The sequence below is a fragment of the Marmota flaviventris genome, chromosome 1 (genome assembly GCF_047511675.1).
Source record: "Marmota flaviventris isolate mMarFla1 chromosome 1, mMarFla1.hap1, whole genome shotgun sequence".
Lineage (NCBI taxonomy): Eukaryota > Metazoa > Chordata > Mammalia > Rodentia > Sciuridae > Marmota > Marmota flaviventris.
In genome coordinates, this window is record NC_092498.1 from 160,206,977 (window position 1) to 160,233,645 (window position 26,669).

Here is a 26,669-nt window from a genome sequence, read left to right on the forward strand (position 1 = left end):
GAGAGGCAAGGGCTCTACCACTGAGCCACAACCCGGCCCCAAGGTTATGGATTCTTGAGTCTGTCCTGTGTGTACTCGAACCTTATTTTTGTGCTATCCATTTTCCATCAGAGAATGAGATTTTTTGTTCTCTTTTTTCCCCCCACATTTTTTACAAGTGCATTATAGTTGCACATAATGATGGGATTTGTTGTCACATACTCTACATGCACACAGCATAACAGTATAATTTGACCAATGTCACTCCCCGGCACTCTCCCCCCTACATCCGCCCCCTACCTTTGAGTTTCTGAGTTTGGCTTATTTCACTGAGCATGATATTCTCCCTTTCCATCCATTTACCAGCAAAAGCCATAATTTTGGCCATGGCTTCCAGAACATGACAACTTCAAGCCCCAGCCAAAGTTAGAACTTTGCACACAAGTAACATTCCATTACATTCTTTGGAGACTTCTTTGTATCCCTCTCCTCAGACTATACTGCTTCTGTCTCCTGAATCTCCATCACCAGGATGCTTTACAAGAGCCGATTTGGAAAACAAATCCCAAACCTCTTCTCTGGAGTAGGGAGGCGGAAATACGCACTTTCATAGGCTCTCCAGGGGATTCTTGTGTACTCTTCAGGGTGAAAAGTGTGCCCTGGAGAAGGTACATCAGAAATGAGTGAGTGTAGGTTGGCTTCTACAGAATTACGGGTGGGTCTTTTCATCATTGCTAGGCTTTGGATTTATTTTGTTGTTGATGAGTAGTCTCAAAAGGTTTCTTCTGTTTTGGCCTAATTTCCTTCTTGTTCATTCAAATTATAGTTGTCCTATTAAATCTGCACTCTTTTCATGCAAGTTGTAAAACCCATTCATACTGGTGCAGGCAGGAAGGTATGATTCGGTGGGGGAACCAGGCGGTTGAAGAGGACAGGGGTAACCTTGACTCCAGACGTGGATCAAAGGCTCAATCCTGGATCTTAGAGAACATTCTCCCTTTCATCTCTGCTTTCCTCCGAGTGGGTTTCACTCTTCAGTAGGTACTGCCTACAATGGGAATGTGGCCACCAGCTTCAGAACCTGTCAGTTAAATAAGCCCAGCATCCAGAGGCTGACGGTTCTGGCAGAATTTCCCTATGTCCCCTTCATTGGTCCACCCTGGATCCAGCATGTGTTCCTGAACTTGACCATCAAAGGCCAAAACAAAGGGGTTGGGGTGGTGGCTCAGTGGTAGAGCATTTGCCTAGCACAGGTGAGGCACTGGGTTCAATCCTCAGCACCACACACACAAAAATAAACAAAATAGAGGTATTGTTTCCATTCTACCAAAAAAAAAAAAAAATGATACAGTACTCCTAATTGAAAAGAGTGTAGCTTGGAGCCAGGAGGAGGTTGATAGGTTTATATCAGTTTTCTTGGGCTATGTGGGCTAGGGCATGGATTTGGGGCAGGTGTGGTTGTTTTGGAGACTCTTCGTTCCCAGGGGTCTCCTGGGGAGCCCTCATCACAGACAGCTTTGAAAACAGTCCTTTATTATTCTTCAGTCTGCTTTTGCAATCAAAGTAGGAATGTCTATCAGAGAATAACCGCGGGAGATAGAAAATCGCTACATCCCCCGATGATTATGTCGTCAAGGCCCACGGAGATTGACATTTCCTATCATCAGCTTCTATAAAAATTCAGCCCCAGAGTGTCCACAGTGCTGTTTGTGGACACTTGGATGACATCACCCCGGATATGGCTAGTTAATCAGAAGCAAGGACACTCACGCACTGAGAGCCTTCTTTGGAGACCCATGTCCCAGCAGTCCACCTACACGCCACCCTGCAGGGGGTAAGCTGTCTTGGTTTTCACAGGAACAGCCTCTTGGGTTTTCTAAAAGAGGCTCCATTCTGACTCACTGGTATAGCTGTCTCCATATCCTAAACTTTTATATACGTTCCAGCTTAATGTGTCAGCTGTGATCTTTGCCAGCAGCTACCCAAAAAAGTGTTTTAGATAACTTTTATTAAAAAGCCACTGGATCTGTGTGTTTTCAGCATGAACTTTTTTTTTTTTTTTTTCAAGTCACAAGCCAAATAGTACCCACGGAAGGAGCGTGTGTCTTAGTCATGTTTTGATCTTCTTGGTTTAAGAGTCTTTCGGGTCTAAGTTATTAATTGGCTTCTTCTCTGGCATTTCTGAGATGGTGAGTGATGTATTATCTGCCATGTTTTTCTCCTCTTCTTTTTTTTTGGTACTGTGGGTTGAAGTTAGTTAGGGTCCCTTAACCGCTGAGCCACATTCTCAGCCCTTTTTATGTTTTATTTAGAGACAGGGTCTCACGGAGTTGCTTAGAGCCTCGCATAGTTGCTGAGGCTGGGTTTGATCTTGCAATCCTCCCGCCTCAGCCTCTCAAGCCTCTGAGATTACAGGTGTGCACCACCACGCCCAGCTCCTCTTTCTTAATAAGTAAAATAAATTCTGTTGGGGTGTATGTGTACATGGGTATGTGCGTGTGCATGTGTGTGTGTCGAATTTAGGGCCTCAAATCTGCTAGTGACATGCTCCTGGGGTCCGACACTGAGCCACACCTCTCAGGAGTGGTCACTGGAATGCTATCTAACATTTGTTAAAGCAAAACAGAAATCGTAGTTAATGGCCATCGATCAGAGAAGGGTGAGGGCTAAGAAGAGAGATGTGCACAGTGTCTCATAACCCAACCTTGTGTTCTGATGATGAGTGTGTTTGTGCTTACTCTCTCTCTCTCTCTCTCTCTCTCTCCCCACCACCTGACCCAACAGCCGATTCTGGGGACCAGGACGAGCACCCTCTCCAAGAAGCAGCTCTTGCGCCTGTGAATAGTAGCCTCGTTGCTGCTCCCATCACGGACCCTTCTCAGAAGTTCCCTCAGCACCTACCTCTTTCCGCAGAGGATAATTTAGGTCCTCTGCCTCAAAACTGGGAGATGGCCTATACCGAAAATGGAGAAGTCTACTTTATAGAGTAACGTATACCATTCTTTCCACCTCCACCTCACCCTCTCTTTATTCTCCTACCCTCTCCCTGGGAAGCTGCAGATATAAATTAAATCGAAATCGCTCTTAACTGATGTTATTGTTTTATACGACTTAACAACTTTTTATATGAAAAATAAGATAGCTGTTTAGTGTTTTAGTCTGCTTTTTCACTCTTTTGATTGAAAGACCCGACTTTTATAATTGTAGAGGAGGAAAAGTTTATCTGGGGGCTCAGGGTTTCAGAGGTCTCAGTCCACAGACGGCAGGCTCCACTCCTCGGGGCTCGAGGGGAGGCAGGACATCATGGAGGAAGAGTGTGGTGGAGGGAAGCAGCTCACATGGTGATCAGGAAGCAGAGAGAGACTCCACTCTCCAGAGACAAATAGAGACCCCAAAGCCACGCCCCCAATGCCCCTCCTCCAGCCACACCCACCTGCCTCCAGCCACCACCCAGTTAATCCCATCAAGGACTCATTCACTGGTTGGGTTAAGGCTCTCACAACCCAGTCATGTCTCCTCTGAACCTTCCTGCACTGTCTCACATGTGAGATTGTAGGGAATATCTAATATCTAAATCATAATGATAGCCAAAATATTCTAATTACGGTACCTTAGGAATTTGAGGAGTAATTTCCCTAAAGGTTTAGACAACTAAATTATAGTGTATGTAGATTATGTTATAATATATAAAGAAAATGTTTAGGCATTAAAAGTTATTACATTCTTTGCTTATTTTTTCTTAATTGGGTTGTGGTTTTCTTTTTTTTTTTCTTTAAATATTTTTTTACATGTTGATGGACCTTTATTTTATTCATTTATGTATACGTGGTTCTGAGAACCGAACCCAGTGCCTCACACATGCTAGGCCAGTGCTCTACCACTGAGCACAACCCCAGCCCAGTTGTGGTTTTCTTATGGCTAAGTTTTAAGAGTCCTTCATTTATTCTAGATACCATTTGTACTTTTGGCTAAATTATTTATCAAGATTAGTGACTTTTTAAGTATCTTACATTCTGTAGCATGTTAAATTTTATGGGAATTGAATCTACCTTGTTTTATGCATGTGTATATATGTAAGTGTGTACAAGTTTTACAGTTTGGGAGAAATTAAAAATATTGGAATTAAAAAGAACATTAAAAAGTCAAGCATCAAAAGGAACTGAATAGACACTTTACAGAAAGAAGAAATACGATCGGTCAACAAATATATGAAACATTTTCAACATTTCTAGCAATTAGAGAAATGCAAATTGAAACTACACTGAGATTCCATCTCACTCCTGGAAATTACCAAGAATATAGGTAACAATAAATGTTGGTGAGGATGGTGGAAAAGGTTTACTCATACATTGCTGGTGGGACTGCAGATTGGTGCAACCACTCTAGAAAGCAGTATGGAGATTCCTCAGGAAAACTGGGAATGGAACCACCATTTGACCAATTTATCCCACTCCTTGATTTATTCCCAAAGGACTTAAAATTAGCACATTACAGTGACACAGCCACATCAATGTTTATAGTAGTTCGATTCACAGTAGCCAAGCTTTGGAACCAACTTAGGTGCCCTTCAACAGATGAATGGATAAAGAAAATGTGATATATATGTACAATGGAATATTAATCAGCCATAAAGAAGAATGAAGTTATGGCATTTGCTGGTAAATGGATGGAACTGGAGGCTATCGTGGTGAGTGAAATAAGCCAATTACAAGAAAACAAAGGCCGAATATTCTCTCTAATATGCAGATGCTAATACACAATAAGCCAGGGGAAGAATAAAAGTTCATTGGATGAGACAAAGGGGAATGAAGGGAAGGGAGAGGATGGGAACAGGAAAGACAGTGGAATGAATGGGACAGAACTTTCCTCTGTTCATATATGAACACACGACCAGGGAAACCCCACATCATGTCCAACCACAAGAACGGGTAGTTTTACTCCATGTATGTATGACATGTTAAATATACTCTACGGTCATGTTTGCCAAAAAAGAACAAATTTTAAAAAGTTTTCGGAAGTTAAACATGGACTTAGCCACTTTGGACATCATATAGAAAACAGACATAAGAGGACTTTGAAAGGAGAAGCAAATAAAGTCTGCTACCTCGGTAGCTAAGGATCAGAGGAGCTACAGGTAGGCCATCTGGAGCTTTCTTTTGATTTCATTTACCCACGACTTGGAGCTAATGTAGCCTGCGGACCAGGAATACCAATGGAGAGGAGCACAGAAATCCTGATGAAACCTGCTTTCTCCAGCCCAGGACCAGACGGGGCATCCTCCCAGGACAGCTGTGTATTCAGCTGTGATTTGCCTAGTTTCAGAACTTAGAATTACCTGTGGACCCGATCCACTCCCGGCCCCCCAACCGTGGTTTAGCTGGGAACCTGGGCCTCTCCCCTGGGTCTGTGTGACAGAAGAACAGTCCCTCCTGCCATGTGCTTTCAGAAGAGGTTCCATGGAAAGCTGATACTCGGGTTGAAGCGATTCAGCAGCACTGCCCCCTCCCCACCTGGACAGGTGGGAGGGAGAGCCGGCATCTGATCTTCCCCCATTTGGCAGGAAGAGGTCACCTGCTCCTCCTCACTGGGGTGTTCATTGAAGAGTCACAAAGGAGGGGCAGGATTGTCACTTTCATCCAGTGGCAAATAGTCCACCCTCCTTTTATAGTCAGTGAGGCCACTTTGGGTGCAACAGTGAGATATTTCTGCCTCTTCCAGCCATGGCCTGATGGGGAGCTGGAACTGCTCTCCCTTTGCAGGGCGGGCAAGGATCCCCTTCCCCTTTCAGTGTCCATGAAAGCTAGGGGACATGGGAGTAATGGGTAGCACCCCTCTTTCTTCTCTGGAGTATTGTCAGGGAAAGTTAAAGTATAAAGTCCAGAGTCCTGTGAAGTAATACCCCAAATCTGCAGGTTAATAAAGAAAATCACTTCTTGTACCAAGAATAAGGACGATCTCAAGTTGGATGGGAAAAGCTAGTCTGTAGATGCAAAAACTAAGATGACAGAAATGTTACAGTTAGCTAACAAAAAAGACTTTTAAAGCCATCATTATAAAAATGTTTCAGTGAACAATTATAGACATGCTTAAAACAAAAGGAAAAAAGTCTCAGCAAAGATACATAGAATAGAAATGTTTGAAAATACAGTAGTCAAAATGAAAAGCTTGCTACATGGATTCAACATCCTCCCGCTCCTCCACACAAGAATGAAAAGGAGCCAGGAAAGAATCTGAGAACCTGAAGATGCAAATTAGAAATCACCCCAATGTGCCAGGTGCAGAGGTGCACACCTGTCATCCCAGTGGCTCGGGAGGCTGAGGCAGGAGGATTCGTGAGTTCGAAGCCAACCTCAGCAAAAGCAAGGCCCTAAGCAACTCAGTGAGACCCTGTCTCCAAATAAAATAGAAAATAGGGCTGGGGATGGGGCTCGGTGGTTAAGCACCCCTGGGTACCAAAAAAAAATCACCCAATATGAACAACGCATAACGTTGAGGGGAGGAGAGTGGAGAATAAAAGCTTCAAGCACTTTTGGATCAATAACAACAGAGTTGGCTGTCTTCAGAATCCCAGGAGAAAAGAAAGTGTGTGGGACCGGAGGGAAATAATGCTTGAAGAACTGATCTCTGAGATTTCCTCAAATATGGCAAAAGAAATCAACCTGCAGATTCAGGAAGCCGGGTGAGTGCAAAAAGAATGAACCCAAGGAGACGACACCAAGACAACTGTACATCACAGTGGAATTTCTGAAAACTGAGCTCAAAGATGTTGAACAAGAGGAGTGACACTTAGAGATGTGAGTAAAACCGTTCAAAGAACAGCTCTTTTGACCCAAGGAACCACAGAGGCGAGAAGGAAGTTGTTTTAGTCATTGTTTTTGCTGCTGTGAGTAAAAGACCCACCGAGAACAACTGTGGAGGAGGAAAAGTTTATTGGGGGCTCAGGGTTTCCGAGGTCTCAGTCCACAGACAGCAGGCTCCACTCCTCGGGGCTCAAGGGGAGGCAGGACATCATGGAGGAAGAGTGTGGTGGAGGGAAGCAGCTCACATGGTGATCAGGAAGCAGAGAGACTCCACTCTCCAGAGACAAATAGAGACCCCCAAAGCCACGCCCCCAGTACCCCCTCCTCCAGCCACACCCACCTGCCTCCAGCCACCACCCAGTTAATCCCATCAGGGGTCCATTCACTGGTTGGGTTAAGGCTCTCACCACCCAGTCATGTCTCCTCTGGACCTTCCTGCACCGTCTCACATGTGAGCTTTTGGGGGACACCTCACATCCACATTACAACAGAAGTAGAACACATTTTTCAGATACTAAAAGAAAAGAGAGTCTTCTGCACCTAGTGGGAATATCCTACATCCTACAGAATGAAGGGAATCACGCCTCAGATGAAGACCTGTCACCATGGGCTGCTCTCCATGAGTGGCTAAAGAATATTTCTAAAGCAAAAGAGAATTCTAAAAAAAAAATACTCTTGGAACATGGAATAGAAGAATTAACAATGGAAAAATCAAAAATATAAGTAAATTTGATACATTTTTCTTCAACTCTTGGATTTTCTTAATTAAATTTGAAGATTACAGCAAAAGTAACACTCCGTAATATTTTTTCTAAATGTATGTAGAAAAAACCATTTTAGACATTTTATTATTGTTGATTGTGGTGTTGAGAGTGGTCCGCAGGACCTTGTGCATGGTAGGCAAGCTCTACCACAGAGGTATCAGCCAATGGTGTAGTTCCCAAGCCCAAGACAATTTTATTATAAATGAGGGCAGAAAAAGGAATATAGTGGAGAAAAGATTTATATACTTTAATCAAACCAGGGTAATATAATAACAGTAGATTGTGATAAGATATACACACATACACTTAAATATGTATATAAGTATATGTATATCTAAGTGTGTACATATAGTGTAATATAGTATATCTTATTACTTAGATTGTGGTAAGATACGTTAATATTTATATATAATCTAATGTACATATAATGTCCAACCTGAAGCAACCATTTAAAGAGTTTTAAAAAGAAATATAGCTGGGCACAGTGGTGCATTCCTATAATCCCAGAGGCTTGGGAAGCTGAGGCAAGAGGATCACAAGTTCAAAGCCAGCCTCAGCAACTTAGTGAGATCCTAATCAACTCATTGAGACCCTGTCTCTAAAATATAAAAAAGGGCTGGGGATGAGGCTCAGGGGTTGAGAACCCCTGGGTTCAATCCCTGGAATGAAAAACAACAACCAAAAAAAGAAAGAAATAAAGAAACAAAATGTACTTAGGATATTATAAATAAATAAAAGTGGAACTCCAAAGTCAATTAAACCACAGGAAGCCTGGAAAAATAAAACAAAGTGGAAGACTTAAGGCATAACATCATGAATATTTATATTAATTAAACTAAATACATCAGTTAAAAGAATCACAAAGTGGATTAAAAAACACTACCCAATTATAGGCTGACTATAAACATTTATTCTGGGTATTAACAGTTTGTGTTGAAAGAAAAGAGAAAAATGGGTCTTACAGAGTGGCCATATTAATATCAGATAAAGTAGGAAATTTTCCAAAGTTTTTGGAAGGAAATAATATATTTCTAAAGAGCCCGTGAGTCAAAAAGGAAATCTCAAGAGAAACAAGCTAAGCCAATGATGAGAGGTAAATTTATAGCAGTAAGCACATCTATTAGAAATGAGGAGCAAAATCAACAATCTATACTCTTATCTCAGGAACCTAGAACAAGAAAAGTAAATCAAAATAAGCAAATGAAAGGCCATAATATAGAGAGAAATCAATGCCATTGAAAACAGAAAACCAAGGGGAAATCAAGGAATCAAACAACTCATTCTTCAAAATATTTACAAAAGCAGAATTTCTAGCAAGAATGTCAAACAAGGACTGGGGCGGTGGCTGAGGGGTAGAGCACTGGCCTAGCATGTGTGAGGCACTGGGTTTGATTCGCAGCACTGCATATATGAGTAAAATAAAGGTCCATCAATAACTAAAAATATATATTTAAACGTGGAATTTTTTTATTTAAAAAAAAAAGGAATTCCAAATAATGAGTTACAAAAATCCTTAATGTTAGAAAGGAAAGAGGGGACCACTCAGACCCTGAAGATATCTAATAAATAAGAGGGTTCCACCAACAAACCTGCCCACATACATTTAACAACTTGGATGAAATGGAGCCGTTCCTCAAGAAGCGCACACCACTGCAGCAAAAATAATATGAAACAGGTCATTCCAATAGCTCTCCAACTCTGAAGAAAAGTGAATCTGCAGTTTTGAAACTCCTGAAAAAGAAATCTTAGGCCCAGATTGTTTCCTTGGAGAATTCCACTAATCCTATAAAGAAAAATGAACCACATTTCTACACAGTTTCTCCCAGAAAAGAGAAGGGGGGAAGAAGCCTTCCTAATTATTTTTGTGAAACTGCTATTTCTCTGACTCTAAAGCTCAACAAAGAAGTAGGAAAAAAAAATATATGTACAAAAATCCTTAACAAGTATCAGCCAACAATATTTAGTAAGATACGTTGTACCTGCCCAGCGTAGTGGTGCAAGCCTATAATCCCAGCAGCCCGGGAAGCTGAGGCAGGAGGATCGTGAGTTCAAAGCCAGCCTCAGCAATGGTGAGGCAACAAGCAACTCAGTGAGACCCTGTCTCTAAATAAAATACAAAATAGGGCTGGGGATGTGGCTAGGTAGTTGAGTGCCCCCTGAGTTCAATCCGCGGTACCCTCTACCCCTGGCCGCCACCAAACAAAAAAAGACACATTGTTCCTATGACCAGTAGAAGTTGTTATAATATGTAGGGCTGGGTCAGTAGCATGTGTAAAGCCAAGTGATCCTCAGTAAAAATGAAATGAAATAAAATGCACACTATATTTTAATAGTCTAAAGAAAAAAAATCAAATTATCACATTAACACAGAAAAAGCATTTACAACACTGAGTATTCATAAGAAAACTTATCAGTAAATTAATAGTGGAATTTTCTTGATTTGATTAAAAGCATATATGAAAAATCTATAGTCACCATTATACTTAATAGTGAAAGAAGAAATACTTCCTGCATGTTTAAGAACAAGCCAAGGATTTCAGCACTCATCACTCTTATTCAAAATCATACTGAAGAGGGTCCCGGGTTGGGGCTCAGTGGTAGAGTGCTTGCCTAGCATGTGTGGGGCCCTGGGTTTATCCTTAGCACCACATACAAATAAATAAGTAAAATAAAGGTATTGTGTCTGTCTACAACTAAAAATAAAAAAAAAATTAAAAAATCATACCTAACCTCTAGCCAGTTTTATAAGCCAAGGAAAGCCAATGAGATTACAAAGGAAGAAACAAAACGGTCACCCTCTCTATGGATCGCAGGATTAGGAAGAGAATTATAGAACACTGTACTCAGAAAGATTCTTTCAGTTCACCACAGTTGCAAGATAAAAGGTCATATGAGTATTAATTTTACTGTCTACATCCTAGCAATACTTAGACACCCCCCATCCTTCCAGATCTATAGCCTAAACTTCCAACTTCAAAAAAAAATTGAGATTGCTGCCTAAACATTTAAAAAAAAAATAAAGAAAGAAAGAAAAGAAAAGGAAAATTTTTGAATTTCTTGTTTTCTTTTGTGGTTTGTAGCCAGAACTATTAGACTTGTCCTACCACTTAGCTGCACAATACTGGGTCCTCAAACAGAACGCTCCTTGCTCTGCTTTGGGAAACACAAAGGCAGACTTCTTCCAACTGTGCTGGTGACTTTTTTTTTTTTTTGGAACCAGGGATTGAACCCAGGGGCCCTTAACCACTGAGCCCCATCCGTAGCCCTTTTTATATTTTTCTTAGAGACAGGGTCTTTCTGAGTTGCTTAGGCCCTTGCCAAATTGCTGAGGCTGACTTTGAATTCCTCCTGCCTCAGCCTCCCCATTGCTGGGGGATTACAGGCCTGTGCCACCACACCCAGCTGGTGAGGTCTCTTATGTGCATGAAAGCCAGTGTCCTTGAGAATGTGTCTGTCCTTTCAGCTGTTGAAGGCCCTGATCACTGTTGAAAGACATCATGCACCTTGGGCTTGGACCCTCCAGAAGGTGCTGGGGCAGCATGTTTAGCGTCTCCACACTTTGTCTGGGTGGCCCAGGTTCTATTTACAATGGCTAATTAGGGGTTGCCTTCTGTGTATCGAGAACCTAATTTAGGATGCTGTCACGACTCATGTGTACGCGTGGGTTTGAGCCCCTTGTGTGAATTGCGGTCATTTCACACAGTCGTGGGGGTGCTCAGGAGTGAAGTAGCAGACTTCTCTGTGAATTCCAGCATCCAAGATTTAAGTCAGAGACACATTTAAAATAAATTAGAAATTGCTCTTTGGCAAATGTGAAGGCTAATAGGGTAAGTCTAGACAGTTACCAAGGCGAGCCATTGGTAACTCGTTTTTCAAACTGAAGCTGGTATTACATTTTCAGCTTGCAGTAATTGAATGATTGGAGCTCAGGCAGGGAAAGTGCCTCCTTGAGATTCTCCCCCGAGTGATTTTATCACTTCAAACTTCTGGTTTGAGTTTGCTGATGAAAAGGATCTTTGTTTTGTTTGAAGAGCAAATAGTCAAGCGTGGGTACTTCTTCTGTCGTTGGACTTTTTTCTTAACCCCATTTTAAAATGAATTTCTTTGCTTTCGTTTGTGAATTGCAGCCATAACACAAAAACAACGTCTTGGTTAGACCCTCGGTGCCTGAACAAACAGCAGAAGCCTCTAGAAGAGTGTGAAGATGATGGTAAGTTCTCAGAAGATTTGGCTCAGGTGAATTGGGGGCCTGTTCACAAGAGCAGACTTGAAAGAGTGATCCAAAGGTCCAGTGTGCTTTGTTTGTTTTTGGTACCAGGGATTGAACCCAAGGGTGCTCAACCACTGAGCCACATCCGCAGTCCCCTTTGTATTATATTTAGAGACAGGGTCTCACTGAGTTGCTTAGGATCTCACTAAGTTGCTGAGGCTGGCTTTGAACTTGCAATCCTCCTGCCTCAGCCTCCAAGCCACTGGGATTATAGCCACCACTCCCAGCTTCAATCTGTTTTTAATATCGAGCTTTGAAAAGGTAATTCAGTTTTGAAGTTGAGGACAGTAGCACATGCCTATAACCCCAGCTACTCAGGAGACAAGAGGCAGGAGAATCGAAAGTTCCAAACCAGTCTGGGCAACTTAGTAAGCCCCTGTTACAAAATAACATCTTTAAAAAGTGCTGATAGCTCAGTGGTATAACTCTTGCTTAACATGCATAAGGCCCTGGGTTAATAAGTTAATGCAATTTCTAGGAAATGCCCTGAGTTTACCAAAACAGGAGGAAATTGAGTAGGTTTGTTTTTTGTTTTGTTTAAACAACAATCCTTTATATACAAAGGAGGTGTACTATCTTATCTCCACTGGAAACAGAACCTCAGTTCAGCCAGAAACAAAGGTACCCAATGAGGTATCTGCACTGGATACTTCCTATGCTGCAGATACCTCCTCTGCCTTCAGGGGGCCTGGTAAAGACTTCAGAAATTCTCTGAGCATATAGACACCTGCGGTGCTACTGGACCATCACCCTATGTTACAAAAATCTTAGGGGAAAAAATCAGGAGCTCTGTGGGTGCTCCTTGTTTGATAATTCTGTTATTTCCCCAATTTGGGGGCGGGGAGGAGAGCAGATTTTGATATGCTTGGGCATTTCCATGTGACTTAGGATGAACCCATACTGTCTGCAAAGTGTGTCCTCTGAGAAAGAGGCTGAGATGTTACTTACAGCCTCCAATCTCACTGCTCATCTTGGGATCAAAGTATCTGCCTGTGAAAGTTTTCATTGAAAAAGTTTGTTTCAAAACTTTGGGGTTTATAATTACTTCTCCAAAATGAAGAAAAAAAAAAATTAAGACACAGCAAATTTGTACCCTTTTTAGCAGTACTCAGAAATCTCTCCCGAGCTCTACCAAAATTGCTTTTTGTTGTGGACTTTTTGAAAGGGAAATGGTTTTGTTCCTCATTATTCAATTCTGGCATTTGCATTAGCAGTATAATTATTCAGCACATATTTTTCCGTAAGACAACAGAACTATTAATTCATTCTATAGTGCAGAATTGTTGTGTATATAAATCTGAGGTTTGTTTGAAAATGCAAGCCAGTATTTTAAAGGATGCATCTTGTCGAAAACTTGCACTCCAAGATCTTCCCATTATACATGGTTTGCAGATTCCCTGGAATGACATGGAATTTTACATTCAGGTTTATCTCAGTGACTTCAAATGGAAATGCATGTCCTGCTAACCTAGGCTTGAACGACTTGCTTATTTTGTTATTTAGTTCCATTCCTGAAGGAGTGGTGCAAGTCTGATCAGTTCTATTATTATTTTTTTTTCATGCTCTGGGGACAATAGAATGTCCTGCTTATTTAAAGATTCTGTTTAGTATAGAATAGTTAAGTGACTAATTTTCAAAGATTAGAACATAAGACACGTTCAACCGTGAAACTTCATGGAACCACATCTGATCTGTATTTGAAGACTGATGATTTTGAAGGCCATTTACGACTCTATGTAGGGTTTTCAATGACAGAATGCATTGTAGCTACAGTGGGATTGTAGAAAATGCCTCTTAATATAATTTTAATGACTGCAAGAGCTTTTACTGAGAAAAAAAAAAAAACTATTAGTGGAATAAAGTACTGAGAAGAGTCCCTGAACAGTTTCATTATTGGTAATTTTAACTCTTAGAATTCTTACCATTTCATAAATTAATGTAATTTCCTTTAGCCCAAGTGTGTATCCCTAGCACATGCAGTTAGCTTCACAACTCCACTTTCAGCATTAGACTTTATATATTCTATTTCTACTATAAATAGATATATTTGTGTGTCTGTGCATACAAACCTTACAACTGCGTCATTGGAGGATGATGAATTTTGTTTTGCTTCTTCTCTTGCCAGTGAACATCAGGCTGCCTTGGGTGCTTGTTTAGATATTTGCTGTTTATATGTTATTACTTGTAACCATTATTGGTTACAAATGTTTCTACTCTCTGCAGTATAGCTGCCATGCTATGGTATGCCTTCATACTTAATCATGGTGAAGGTTTAACGTTTTTCCATTTTGAGTGTGGGATTTTGATCTTTGGTGTATTAATTACTCCTTTGGTCCTTGCTCTCTGCAGCTAGTTCTCATAGAAACCTCCGACCTTGCCTTTGAGCTCGGGGCTAGGGTTTTAATCTGCTTGATTGATAATGCCAACTGGTGGTCTCAAAGAGACTTCAGACTCAGCCTGATTATAACCAAACTAATGATCTTGCCTCCCTCCCACCTCCCCACACACATGAGACCTGTCATAAGCGTTCCCCATCTCAGTTGAATGAAAATTCATGCATACCAAAGAGTCCTACTGATCGGGCACAGTGGTGCACCATAATCCCTGCTATTCCGGGGGCTGAGGCAGGAGAAGCCCAAGGTCAAAGCCATGGTCATCCTGGACAAGTTAGATCCGGTCTCAAAAAGAGCTGGGGGTGGAACTCTGTGGTCGAATGCCCCTGGGTTCAATCCCTAGTACCACAAATAAAGAAAAAAAAGGGGAAAGAAAGGGTCCTATTGAGTGGCCACCTTTCTTTGCACCCATTTCTAGTCTGTGAACCAGCTAAATTCACTCTTCCCCTACGTATTTCTGAAGTCCATTCCCTAATTCTTCACCTCCTCTGCCATTCCTAGCACACCTTTCTTTCTTAGGCTGAACCCAGAGCAGGTTTTGAAAATGTAACTGTGCCGATGCTGTCCCCGTCCCTGAGCACCCTCAGGCCCTACGTTCGTTCGGTGGCCTCCCAGTCTGCCCTGCAAGTGCCTGGTCCCCAGGTCACTTTCTCTGAGCCCCACGTGGTTCAGCTCCACCCAGGCTCTCTGCCCTTGTCCCCACCAGTCCTGAGTCCCTGCCCCTGGTAGGTAGGTGTGCACTTCTCTTCTCAGACTGCTCCTTCTCGTCACAGATGGTTATCCAGAACCTACTCTATGCCAGAATGCTCTTCCACCCTTCAGGGGTATCCGTGAGTGCAACGGACGGAAAGTCTGGCTTTCATAGCCACATCAGTTCCAGGCGTTTCCCACCTAAATTTGGCATATCCTTCAGATCATAGCTCAGAGACTCTCTCCACGATCCGTCCACTCTTGTGTGTATCTCATGCTAGAGACCTTTTTTTTTTAAGTTGTAGATGGACACCATATCTTTTAGTGATTGATCGATTGATTGATTGATATGTGACACTGAGGATCGAACCCAGTGCCTCACACATGCCACACACGTGCTCCACCGCTGAGCCACAACCCCGGGCCCTCGCTCTAGAGATATTACCATAGTTTTAATTTTGGTTTTAATTTTGTCTCCTCTTCTCAAAGGGTAGACACATTTTCCTGCTTATTGTGATATCTCTGCCACCCACCACGATGACCGGCACATGATAGGTCCTTGTAAATTATACTGAAAGAAATGAATGAATGCTCCCAAAGATGGATAATATCCAGATAGGCATGTTCACAAATGATTTTTTTTTTTTTTTATAACTCATCGCCAGTTGAAACTCACTGATGATAAACGGCTAGTTTCTTAAGTCAAATGCTTACAAGATATTTTTTTGTTTGTTTCTTTGTTTGTTGGGGGGTACCAGGGATTAAACTCAGGGGCACTCAACCACTGAGCCCCATCCCCAGCCCTATTTTGTATTTTATTGAGAGACAGGGTCTCCCTGAGTTGCTTAGGGCCTCGCTAAGTTGCTGAGGCTGGCTTTGAACTCAGCCTCCAGAGCTGCTGGGATTATAGGCATGCACCACAAGGTGTTTAAATTCCTGTTTGTTCCTTAATAATGGATCCACTCATTCATTCATTCATTCATTCAAGGAATATTTGTTACCTAACATGTACCAGGAAACTCCCCTGGGCACTGAGCATGCCCTAGTAGTGAGAATAGACTCAACCTCTGTTGTCCCCATTTGGAACTTCCAGCAGAGGGCTCAGCCACCTACATTGCAATTGGGCCAACTTTATGTGTGAAAGGACTTTTGTGTGCTCTGCTGTGATGTCAGTAATAAAGCGTTTTATTGTCAGCATGAGGAGGCGTGGAATGGAAAGGATTTTACTCATTTTGCTTGCTGAAGTCAGTGAGAACATTTCACCTGTACTATTTCTGAATCATTTGACTTTTAAAACTTTTCTAGAAAGAAACACCCCACCCGGTAGACTCTGCCTCCCCACGCTCCTTCAGGGCATTCATCAAGCATCCCTTCCTGGGTGTGTTTCTCATCATGACTTAATTCATCTTTCTCTCCTCTTTGAAAGACTCTGAACTCATTGTACCCCCTGCTCTCTGAGTGCCACCTCCCCGTCCCTTTTCAAGCAGCCGTATTACTTATAAGTTAAGTAATTATTTAATTGTGCGTTTAATTGCCTCACTGATGAGTGGATTATTGGAGGATTAAAAGGACTCATATTGAAAAGTCTCACAGCTTTGTTGGCGGCAAATAAGGTCTGTAATAAGTGACTTCCCACTTAGGAACGTTGAGACCGCAAAGGTGTATTTCATCTTTTACAACCAATCAAGCCCTATTTTGGCATGCGAGGAAATGAGCCGTGTAATTATTTTGCCAATATCAGCTCTTACTGTTCTGTGATTCACGTTGAGGTCACACTTTCTGGCCAAGCCAATGAAATGAGCCACGGTGCAGGTAAGGACACAATCAAGTGATGGAGTTGCTGCTGTTATTTTTTTGTTTTGTTTTGTTTTTTAATTTTCTGTGGGGAGCTTCCGTCTTGGTGTTGGTGTCTGAATTTTTCTTTCTCTCTTTTCTGTCTCATTCCTGCTATTCCTTTGGAGAAGAAGGGGTACACACCGAGGAGCTGGACAGTGAACTAGGTAAACCCTCTGCTTGCCTGCCTGCCTGCAGCTGATGTCGCATGATTGATTACCCTGCATGATTTTATAAACTGCATGTTCTATTTTTTTTGTTTTGTTTTTTTGGTACCAGGGATTGAACTCAGGGGCCCTCGACCACTGAGCCCCATCCCCAGCCCTATTTTGTATTTTATTTAGAGACAGGGTCTCACTGAATTGCTTAGGGGCTTTCTAAGTTGCTGAGGCTGGCTTTGAACTCACCATCCTCCTGCCTCAGCCTCTCGAGCTGCAGGGATGACAGGCGTGCACCACTGCGCCTGGCCAAGGCTTTTGTTTTTAAGGATGTTTAATGCGTCGTCCTCTGATCATCGTGGTAGGAATGGCTTAAGGTTCAACGCTAAATTTCTTTAAAAAGAAGATGAAGAAGTCATCAATTTAATGATTAGATAATTGAAAAAGACAGGGCTAGGTTTTCCATATACAAAACAATTGTGTTGATCATTTGTGGAACCAATTTCAATCCCTCTTGCTACCTGAATGCTCTCTGTGAGTGGCCACTGGGGATCACACAGCTGTGCGCAGAGCAACCTTAGTTGCTTCTATGGAAGTTCAGATGGTAAAATTTCCAGAAGGAGCTTTCCGTGTTTCTCCCTGGGCCACTGTGATGGCCTTAAAGACCTCTAAAAGATGAGTTTTAATGATGCATGATTCCCTTCTCCTAGTCACAGCCGGAATTCTGGGAGGTGGGTGGTGCAGGGATGGAGGCGTCTCTGTGGTCTGACCAGACTGCCTGGCTCCCCTGCTTACTGCCTCTGTGACCTCAGCCAATATCCAGAATTGCCCATTACCTGACCCCACTTCTGTTTGCTTCCTTTTTATCAAAATGTATAAATTGGGGCTGAAAGAAGAGCTCTTGGAGATTTACTGAAAATGCATTTCTATATATGTCACTGTGATCAACTCATGGGCGCTATTGCTAGTTTTATTATCATCTAATTCTCATGGGATTTATCAATACTTCTTACAGCATTTTTTCCTTTTAACGAAAGTCAAGGAAGGAGTGTGTTCTGTCCTGCAGAAGTAGCCTGGATGTGTTTTAGTCTTGTTTTGTTTTTTAGTTAGTTTTTTTTTTTTTTTTTTTAATTGTACCAGGAATTGAACTCAGGGGCACTCAACCACGGAGCCCCATCCCCAGCCCTATTTTGTATTTTATTGAGAGACAGGGTCTCACTGAGTTGCTTAGGGCCTCACTAGTTGCTGAGGCTGGCTTTGAACTCATGATTCTCCTGCCTCAGCCTCCTGAGCCCCTGGTATGACAGGCGTGCACCACTGCGCCTGGTCTAGACGTGTTCTTTTAGGCAGGGTAGCAGCATGGCCCTTGGATTTTGCCTGCTTCTGTACCGTGTAACTCCTGGTCTGTGCACATGTGCAGACACACCCTTGGTCTTTTCTGTTGCATGTACCCTGGAGTCTGTTGACAAGCTCTCGGCCCATTTTCTCAATGAAAGGGTCCTAATTTCAAACAAAAGCATCGGTCAGGATTTCAGTGAATGGTGTGCCAAGGAAACCTCATTCTCTATAATCTGCCCCGAGTGGTACAGGCGGATGGCTGAGGTGCTGGACACAGACCATTTGGTTATGAAGTTGTCATTTCTGAGCTCTGTTGTTGGAGTTGGGTCAGTAGCTCCATTATGTACCTTTTGTTTGCTTAACTTATCTACATCTTCTGCAGAAGTCTTCCCAGAATGAAAAACAGAGCCTTCTTTTGTAACTACAGGGTTTTCTGGTGGTGAAACCAACTAGGGAAAGTAGAGACAAGAAAACCGAGTTCCCCTCCCCGTCAAAACTAAGGCACCGTTTTGGAATTCATCTTTGATCTGGAACACGATTTTCCAGGTGTACCCTGACAGATCTGTTGAAAGAAGCATAGAACATTACACTACTCAATATTTACTCCTGAAATGAAAAATGATATTGCGTGAAATTTTCAGAGGCAGGAATAGCAAGCAGGTGGGCTACAGAAATCCATCCTGGTCCTGTGTGCTCTCGGGTGGCAGCTGCTCTTTGTTGGATATTTGCTGAGGTCCATCCTGTGCTAAGTGTTTTTCAAGCATCCTCCTTTAATCCATGGTTGACCTTTGATGTGAACCCAGAAGAAAGGTTATGGTTCAGAGATGTTAAGTAACCAGCCCAAAGCCACAGAGCAAAAGAGCTAAGTGGAATTTAAGGTTAAATGCCAGATCCGGACAGTGCCAGAAAGATCTCAGTGTTCTTTAGTCTCCATAATGAATTTTATGGTCTTTGACAGTGGTTAGATATGGTGGGGTAGGGGCTCAGAAATCTTCAGTGCTTATTAAAAAAAAAAAAAAACTATAATAGAATGTATAATATTCTGGGCTTAAATATTTCCTGCCATTTTTAGTTTTTTTAGAACCAAATGGCAATTCTAGGACAAACATTTTCTTTCTTTCTTTTTTTTTTTTTTTAAATTGATGACCCACTTCTATTTTAAGCATTGGGAGACTAATTCCTATTATTAAGTTAATCACCACATTTGGAAGTGAGAAATCTATCTTTTCAATTCAAAAGGAGTTTTAACTTGAAGAACTGGAAAATTTCTGGAGTTGGTCCATCTGTTCCAGAAGTTTTAAAATCAGCCAATATCCAGAATTGCCCGTTAACTGACCCCACTCCTGAACTCTGGAATGTTAATAGGTTATTGATGGGGCAACAGGTCAAGATCCAGGAGTAGCTTTTCTTTTTCTCTTTTCGTGTCTCCATCAAATCACTGTCTGCTTGGGCAGTGAGCTTGTGTTTATCTTCATGTCGCTGTTGTCTGACATATCCTCGAGTAAACAGTTGGCACTCAATAAATGTTTATCTGCTTAATAGTTGAATACAGTAAATGCTTAATATCTTTCCCATTGTATCTAAGCAGGTCAAATATTTCAGGTTTCAGATTTTGAAAAGCAGTCTGGTTCTGTTAATGATCACCGGGCTCCCCCCTCTCTGACCCATCTTCTACCCCATACAAATGTCTGACTTTGCACCAATTTGCCTTTTTTTAATCTTCAATTTTCCAACTCTCTGGAAATATTTTCCTGGTTTATTTTCATTTAAATGGTCTTTTCCAGCTTAGTAAAGGGAAACTGTTTCCCAGGTGTTTGATTTGCATCAACCCATAAGACTTGGTTTATAAAAATGCCAAGTTGTATCAACATCTGCAAATTGGACCTGTCTTGAATTTTAGTAGCTTATGTCTCCTGAATTCAAATACTTTTTTAGGGGGCATTGGGGGGTTGAACTCAGGGGTACCCAACCACTGAGCCCCAGCCCCAGCCCTATTTTGTATTTTATTTAGAGACAGGGTCTCCCTGAGTGGCTTAGCACCTTGCTGTTGCTGAGGCTGGCTTTGAATTCGCGATCCTCCTGCCTCAGCCTCCAGAATCACTGGGATTACAGGCGTGGGCCACTGTACCTGGCTATTCACAGATGTCTAAAAAGCCTGTTGAATTTTGTTTTGTTTTTAATTAGCAAAAGAAGGGGAGGGGTACCTGTCTCCTTGTTTGCAGATAAATAACACATGGAGCAAAAACCATGAAGTTCACGTTTCTCCGTGTGCAGGCAAGTGTGAGCCAGACACAAACGTTGAGCAGTCTTGAGTGTGCTTGGGGGTGCACTCACACCTTCCTCTCATTCTGAAACTGTGGGTGGCACAGGTGGGTCCTCACTGATGTCACAGTCATCATTGGAAAATAGCGACCATATGATTCCCTGGATTTTAAAAAATCGATTTCAAAATGCATGGCATTTCAAGGGTGTACCGGACACCATTCAAATAGTTCCTCCTAGTTCCTTCCAGGAATCACGATCCACTTTGGAGTCTGGCTTAACACAAGCTTGCTTTGGCAGCGTGTATGACAGTGGCTTGAAAAGGAGTTGCATGATTGCAGCGCTCTCTAAAAAGGTGGTGTCACGCACGACATAAAATGCCACCTCATGGCTTTTTCCACCAAGTAAAATAATCGGATGCGAGGGGCTTCCCCACAATAGATTTCTTGTCACAGAGGTCGCTATTTCCTGATTAATGAAATTCCAAACTAAGATCTGAAACCTTTCGAAGTCACATCCAGTAGGTCATGGTTGAGTTTTTGAAAATCACGTATGTCTCCCAAAGCCATTTTCCTACCATATTTAAGGGAATGACATCTTCCCCCGTAGGTAGCCAGTTTTATTTATTTATTTAATTATTATTATTGTCATTATTATTTTTTGGAGGGTGTACCAGGAACTGAATTACCAAGGAGCACATTTTCAGGCTTTTTGTATACTTTTCTATTTAGAGACAGGGCCTTCCTAAATTCCTTAGGGTTTCACTAAGTGGCTGAGGCTGGCTTTGAACTCGCGATCCTCCTGCCTCAGCCTCCCGAGTCGCTGCCATCACAGGTGTGTGCCCCAGTGCCTGGGTGTGTTACTTTTTTATAGGTGAAGTGCTGGGGACGATGGACTGGCCCAAACACAGAAACAGAGTGAGCTGTGTGTGTGCAATTCAAACACACTCCTTCATACGGGCATTTTTTATTTACTCAGTAGCATTTTAATTAGGAACATGGAGAAAAATAAGATGCAGATTTAATTTTCTTCCAGAGAAAGGGAAACAGTTCTGTTGAACTGAAAATGAAAAGAAACATTAATTTTCATCTGTTTTTGCCCTTGTGGTAAGGTAGCCTGGAAACCAAACAAGAAAACAGTAAATATTTCACGTAGGTACTAGAGCGTGCAAGGCAAGTTTTTAACTATTTCCATTAAAAACGAATTTAATAGTTGGTTTAAAATAAAAGGCAGCTGGGACAGCATTTTATTAAGTTTTATTTTCTTGCGTAAAACACCAGTAGATAAAGAGTTGTTCTTCATGAGAAAAGTGCACTCAAGAAATAAAAGGAGTATGCACTTCTTTTTGGTTAGGATATACAGTTTTAATTGGGTTCAAAGACTTCTTTTTTTGGGGGGGTGGATACCAGGGATTGAACTCAGGGGCACTCGACCACTGAGCCCCATCCCCAGCCCTATTTTATATTTTATTTAGAGACAGGGTCTCACTGAGTTGCTTAGCACTTTGCTTTTGCTGAGGCTGGCTTTGAACTTGAGATCCTCCTGCCTCAGCCTCCTGAGCTGCTGGGACGACAGATGTGCACCATCATGCCCCGCAGGGGTTTAAGGCCTTCTTATGAGACTTTTTCTTTTTCTTTCTTTCTTTTTTTTTGGCCTACCTCAGTTGTCAATGGTCCTCAGGCTCTTCAAGAATCTGTTCTTCTTGTTCTAAATATTCTTTTATATTTCAGAACTGCCTGCTGGTTGGGAAAAGATCGAAGATCCTGTCTATGGTGTCTACTATGTAGAGTAAGTGGCTGTTCTTGTGTATGCTTCTGCTAAGCGGAGTTCGCCATCATGATCCTCTGCCCACTAATTATGATATTAATTTCATACTGAAAATGCGTATGTCTGTTTTAATGAATGAGAAGATAATTCCGTGCATCCAAAGATAGTAAATTCCATTATTAAATTCAGGAGGGCAGGATCCACGTCTTCAACCATTTCACAAAGGCTGAACAGAGTCCTGACAAATGATAGGTACTTAATAAGTGTCAGCTGAGGACATCGATTGAGAAAGCTGGGGCGTGAGGAAGCAGGGTTGTGGATCTTCAGGAGGAGGACCCACGTGGCCTACTTTTTGCCTTACCCAGGCACCAAAAAACAAACAAACAAAAAAAGTCACTGAAAATATACTCAAATGGTTGGGTGAATTTTAATAACTTATGAAATGTTGCCAAGATTAAGAAGGAAATGGAGAATAGGCTTCAGGATCTGTGATCTAGGTGCTTTGGGGCTGTTTCCTTCCAGAGGACATTTCTTATGGAAGTTTCAAAGCCTTATGGTGACCCCGTCACCCTGTGCCTTATCCCAGCATTGGGCACGCACTTTGTATTCATCAGAATCATCCACCCATAGGATGATTCCAAAGAAAATTAAAAAAAAAAATAGAGAGAGAGATAATTTAAAAACCTCACTGGCAATTTGGGGCAGAAGAGAGGTCATTTCTCAGACCCTCCTAAAACTAGAATTTCCTTTGTAAACCCCAGAGGTCATCTTCCTTACAGTTACAGAGTGAGCTCTGTGTTGTTTGAAGCTCATGTTGCTTTGCCTTTCAATTAGCTTGTGCCTTGAGTAAGAAAAGGAACAGAGGAGAGTCATTTTGGTGGCTGATGTGACTTGATTTTTTGAGGGGCAAGGAGCGAGGTCATAGGATATCCGCATAGCCCTGTATGTGCTTATTTATGTACATTTCCACACACCCCCTAAAACGGCAGAAAACCGTGTGTGTGTGTGTGTGTGTGTGTATGTGTGTGTGTGTGTTTGCCATGGTTTTATTCCTTACAACAGCCATCGAAATTGTCCTGGTCTTTGTCACTTTGAAAACATCACATCTGCTCAAGTTAGCTCTTATTTGCAGTCTCTCTGCCCAAGGGCTATACTTGGAATCCTGCCTCCTTGGGAACTGATCAAAATAGTTGACAGTTGTTAGTTAGTAGATGTGAGTGGATTCTTTTCTTAGTTTTGCAGTTTAGGTGAATGATCATGCGAACACTACTGTAGAAAGTCACTCGGCAGCTGTGGTATTACATGTTCCAGACAACATCACGCATCCACTTTTATCTTTCAGCTGTTTTATAATCTACTTCTTCGTTGGGATTTAAGCAATTTCCTTGTCACTCGATACCTTGGGCATTTAGGTCGAGTCAGTGGTTAGAATTCTGGGATTTGAAATCAAACACACTTGAGCTGGCATGTGTGGGTATTGGGTCCCAACTATATTAGGTGAATTATTCACTAATGAAAAATCGACTTTCCTCATTGATAAAATCCTGTAGTCTCCCATTACTCATAGTTTTGCTTCCTGTGTTTTCAGTTACCGAAGGTCAGCTATGTTCTGAAAATAGTAAATGGAAAACTGCAGAAATAAATCACTTAGGAAGTTTCAAATTGCATGGGATTCTGATTCAGCCATCCCACTCCATCAACCTTGGGACAGAAGGATCCCTTTGTCCAGTGTATCCACGCTCTATATACTACCTTCCAGTTACTCTGTTCAGTAACTGTATCCGTTATCAGACTGACTATCATGGTATCACAATGCTTTTTTTCAAATTAACCTTATTTTACTTAATAATGGCCCCAAAGCACAAGAATAATGATGCTGTCAATTGGGGCACCCTCATGTGGAGCCAGAAGTGTTTTAAATGAAAAGGTGACAGTTCACAATCTAAGGAGAAAAAAAATTATATGCTGAGGTTGGTAAGATCTCCCGTAGGTGATTGTTGTTAATCTTGTACGTAAAGGACCAAAAACCATAGTATACGTAGGGTTTCATGTTATCCCTGATTCCAGTCATCCATGAGGGGTCTGGAAATGTATCCTTCAGGAACAAGAGGGTACTACTGTGTGCATACGGGTAGCACTTGCCTCAAGGCATCTACTAAGTCTTCTCACATAAAATACAGCATCATCCGCTTGGTGCAAGTAAGCAGCCTGTAATGGGAAGCTCTTTTTTCATCTCCCCCTTTTATGGGTGCATTTGACACTGGAGTCAACCTCAGACCACCCGCTTTGTTCACTGCTAATCCAGGGATGGGCTTTCTGCTAGTGGGATGCCCGTGTTCCAGCTGAAACCTGTTTGCCTTCCTCCCCAGCCACATCAACAGGAAGACTCAGTATGAGAACCCAGTTCTAGAAGCCAAACGGAAGAAGCAGCAACAACAGCAGCAGCAGCAGCAGCAATCCCAGCAGCCGCCACCCCCAGAAGGTCAGCCTCTTCCCTGGAGGCTTTTTTACTCAAGCTGGGAATGTGGGGCAAAGCTGGGCACTGACGCCCCCTTGTGGTCAGAGCTGGCCTCGGTGATCAAGTGCTTCTACCTCACTAAGGAGCTGCTGCTAGACACTGCTCCCCAGACCCCACGGGAGGGCTAACGGGGGGGGGGGGGGGGGGAGCCCAGCTCAAAGGCATCCGCATCTCCACTTTAATTTAGAAGGCAGAAAACTTTCTTGCTCCAGAAGCCTTGGCTTTGCAATCAGTGCCTTTTAAGTGATTTTACTTTCGGCAAGGGTCCTGGGCATGCCTTTCATTTAGGAACACTGTATAAGAATCAGAAAGAGCTGGTAATTTGGAGGGCTTTTTAAAATTTAAAATGACCTCCCTTGTAAAAAACAGAAACCGTTTAGGTGTGTAGATATTAAATTCTCTAATGCTCTCTGCCATCTTGTTCTCAGAGGTATATACTGCAAAAATTTTCTAAGGATGCTACATATGTTAACAAAAATCAGATAATTTTGTGGGTATGTGTATGTCATTTTCCTGTTTTTCCTCACTTTTTGTTTCTTGCTTTTGCTTCGAAGGTCTTTAAAGCAACCTTACCTAATATTTTTTTTTTCTTTGAACCAGAAATTGAACCCAGGGTCACTTCACCACTGAGTCACACCCCAGCCCTTTTTATAGTTTATTTGACACGGGGTCTTGCTAAGTTGCTGAGGCTGGCTTTGAACTTGAGATCCTCCTGGCTCAGCCTCTCGAGCCTCTGGGATTATAGGCGTGCCCCACCACACCTGGCATGTTAGTCTTTTTTGATACATATAACCGGTCTCTTGTCTATTCACCTCTACTATTGTAAAACACCCCTAGGCAGTATATAACTGAATAGGTGTACCTGTGTGTCAGTAAAACTTTACTTATGGTTGCGGGAATTTGAACTTTGTATAATTTTCATGTGTCATAAAATATTCCTTTTCTTTATTTTTTTCAGCCATTTAAAAATCTAAAAACTTGCCCAGACATGTTGTTGCATACCTGTAATCCCAGCTGCTTGGGAGGCTGGGGCAGGAGGATCTTTAGGTCAAGGCCAGCCTCAGCAAGTTAGCAATTAGCAAAACCCTGTCTCAAAATAAAAAAAATAAAAAAAAAGAGAGAGAAAGTGCTGATGATGAGAAAAAAAAAAAAGAATGTTACTCTGTCTCAAAGACTAGATACAAAGAGACATTGGGTCCAGTCTGGGATATGGGCGGGGTTTGCCAACTGCTGCCCTGAACCATGTAAATTTTGACAGAGTGTAATGCGTGTATATATTTGCCAGTTTCAAAGTTCTCTAAGTCTCTTCTGTTTAAAAAAAATTTTAAAAAAATATATTTTTTTCCCAAACTGGTGAAACTTGGCCTGTTGGAAATTACCATTTGGGCAGTGGGGATGCGATTGAATATAGAAACTGAGCTAGAAAGTAGCTGTGGTGGTTCTCAAGAGTCAGGGTGCCGTGGTGCACACCTGTCATCCCAGTGGCTCAGGAGGCTGAGGCAGGAGGATTGCAAGTTCAAAACCAGCCTCAGCAATTTAGGGAGGCCCTAAGCAACTCAGTAAGACTCTGTCTCTAAATAAAAGACAAAATATGGCTGGGGATGTGGCTCAGAGGTCGAGGGACATAACAATACAACAGAGCCCACAGGTCCCATTTGGGTTTTAGAGATGACAGAAATCAGCACCTGAGCAAACGGTGGACATCCATCTTCATGTAGCTCATGAGAAACCCAGGCTGCGCCAGACCAGCCAAGGTCTCATCCCCATCAGGAAAGTTTCTTGGCCTGCTGCTCGTGGGTGATTTCCTGTCTCCACTGGTATTTTTTTTTTTTTTTAATCTCACTTTGGACTCTCCTGAGAGAATTGCAGTCTTTATTGGGCATACCACAGTATTTTT

The 26,669-nt window shown here is 42.1% G+C and overlaps 1 protein-coding gene across 13 annotated transcripts in view; it reads left to right on the forward strand.

Annotated features, from left to right (window-relative positions):
* Nucleotides 1-26,669, forward strand: part of Magi1 (membrane associated guanylate kinase, WW and PDZ domain containing 1) — a 613,943-nt gene that overhangs the window by 505,886 nt on the left and 81,388 nt on the right. For 7 of the 13 annotated variants that reach the window (XM_027954529.2, XM_071618455.1, XM_027954531.2 and 4 more), the window contains exons 5-9: nucleotides 2,764-2,965; nucleotides 11,671-11,753; nucleotides 16,861-16,896; nucleotides 22,218-22,275; nucleotides 24,624-24,736. In XM_027954529.2, coding sequence (XP_027810330.2) covers nucleotides 2,764-2,965; nucleotides 11,671-11,753; nucleotides 16,861-16,896; nucleotides 22,218-22,275; nucleotides 24,624-24,736 — 492 coding nt within the window. Of the gene's footprint in view, nucleotides 1-2,763; nucleotides 2,966-11,670; nucleotides 11,754-16,857; nucleotides 16,897-22,217; nucleotides 22,276-24,623; nucleotides 24,737-26,669 lie in introns of all 13 variants that reach the window. The other 6 variants (XM_071618445.1, XM_071618450.1, XM_071618457.1 and 3 more) reach the window with 1 other exon arrangement.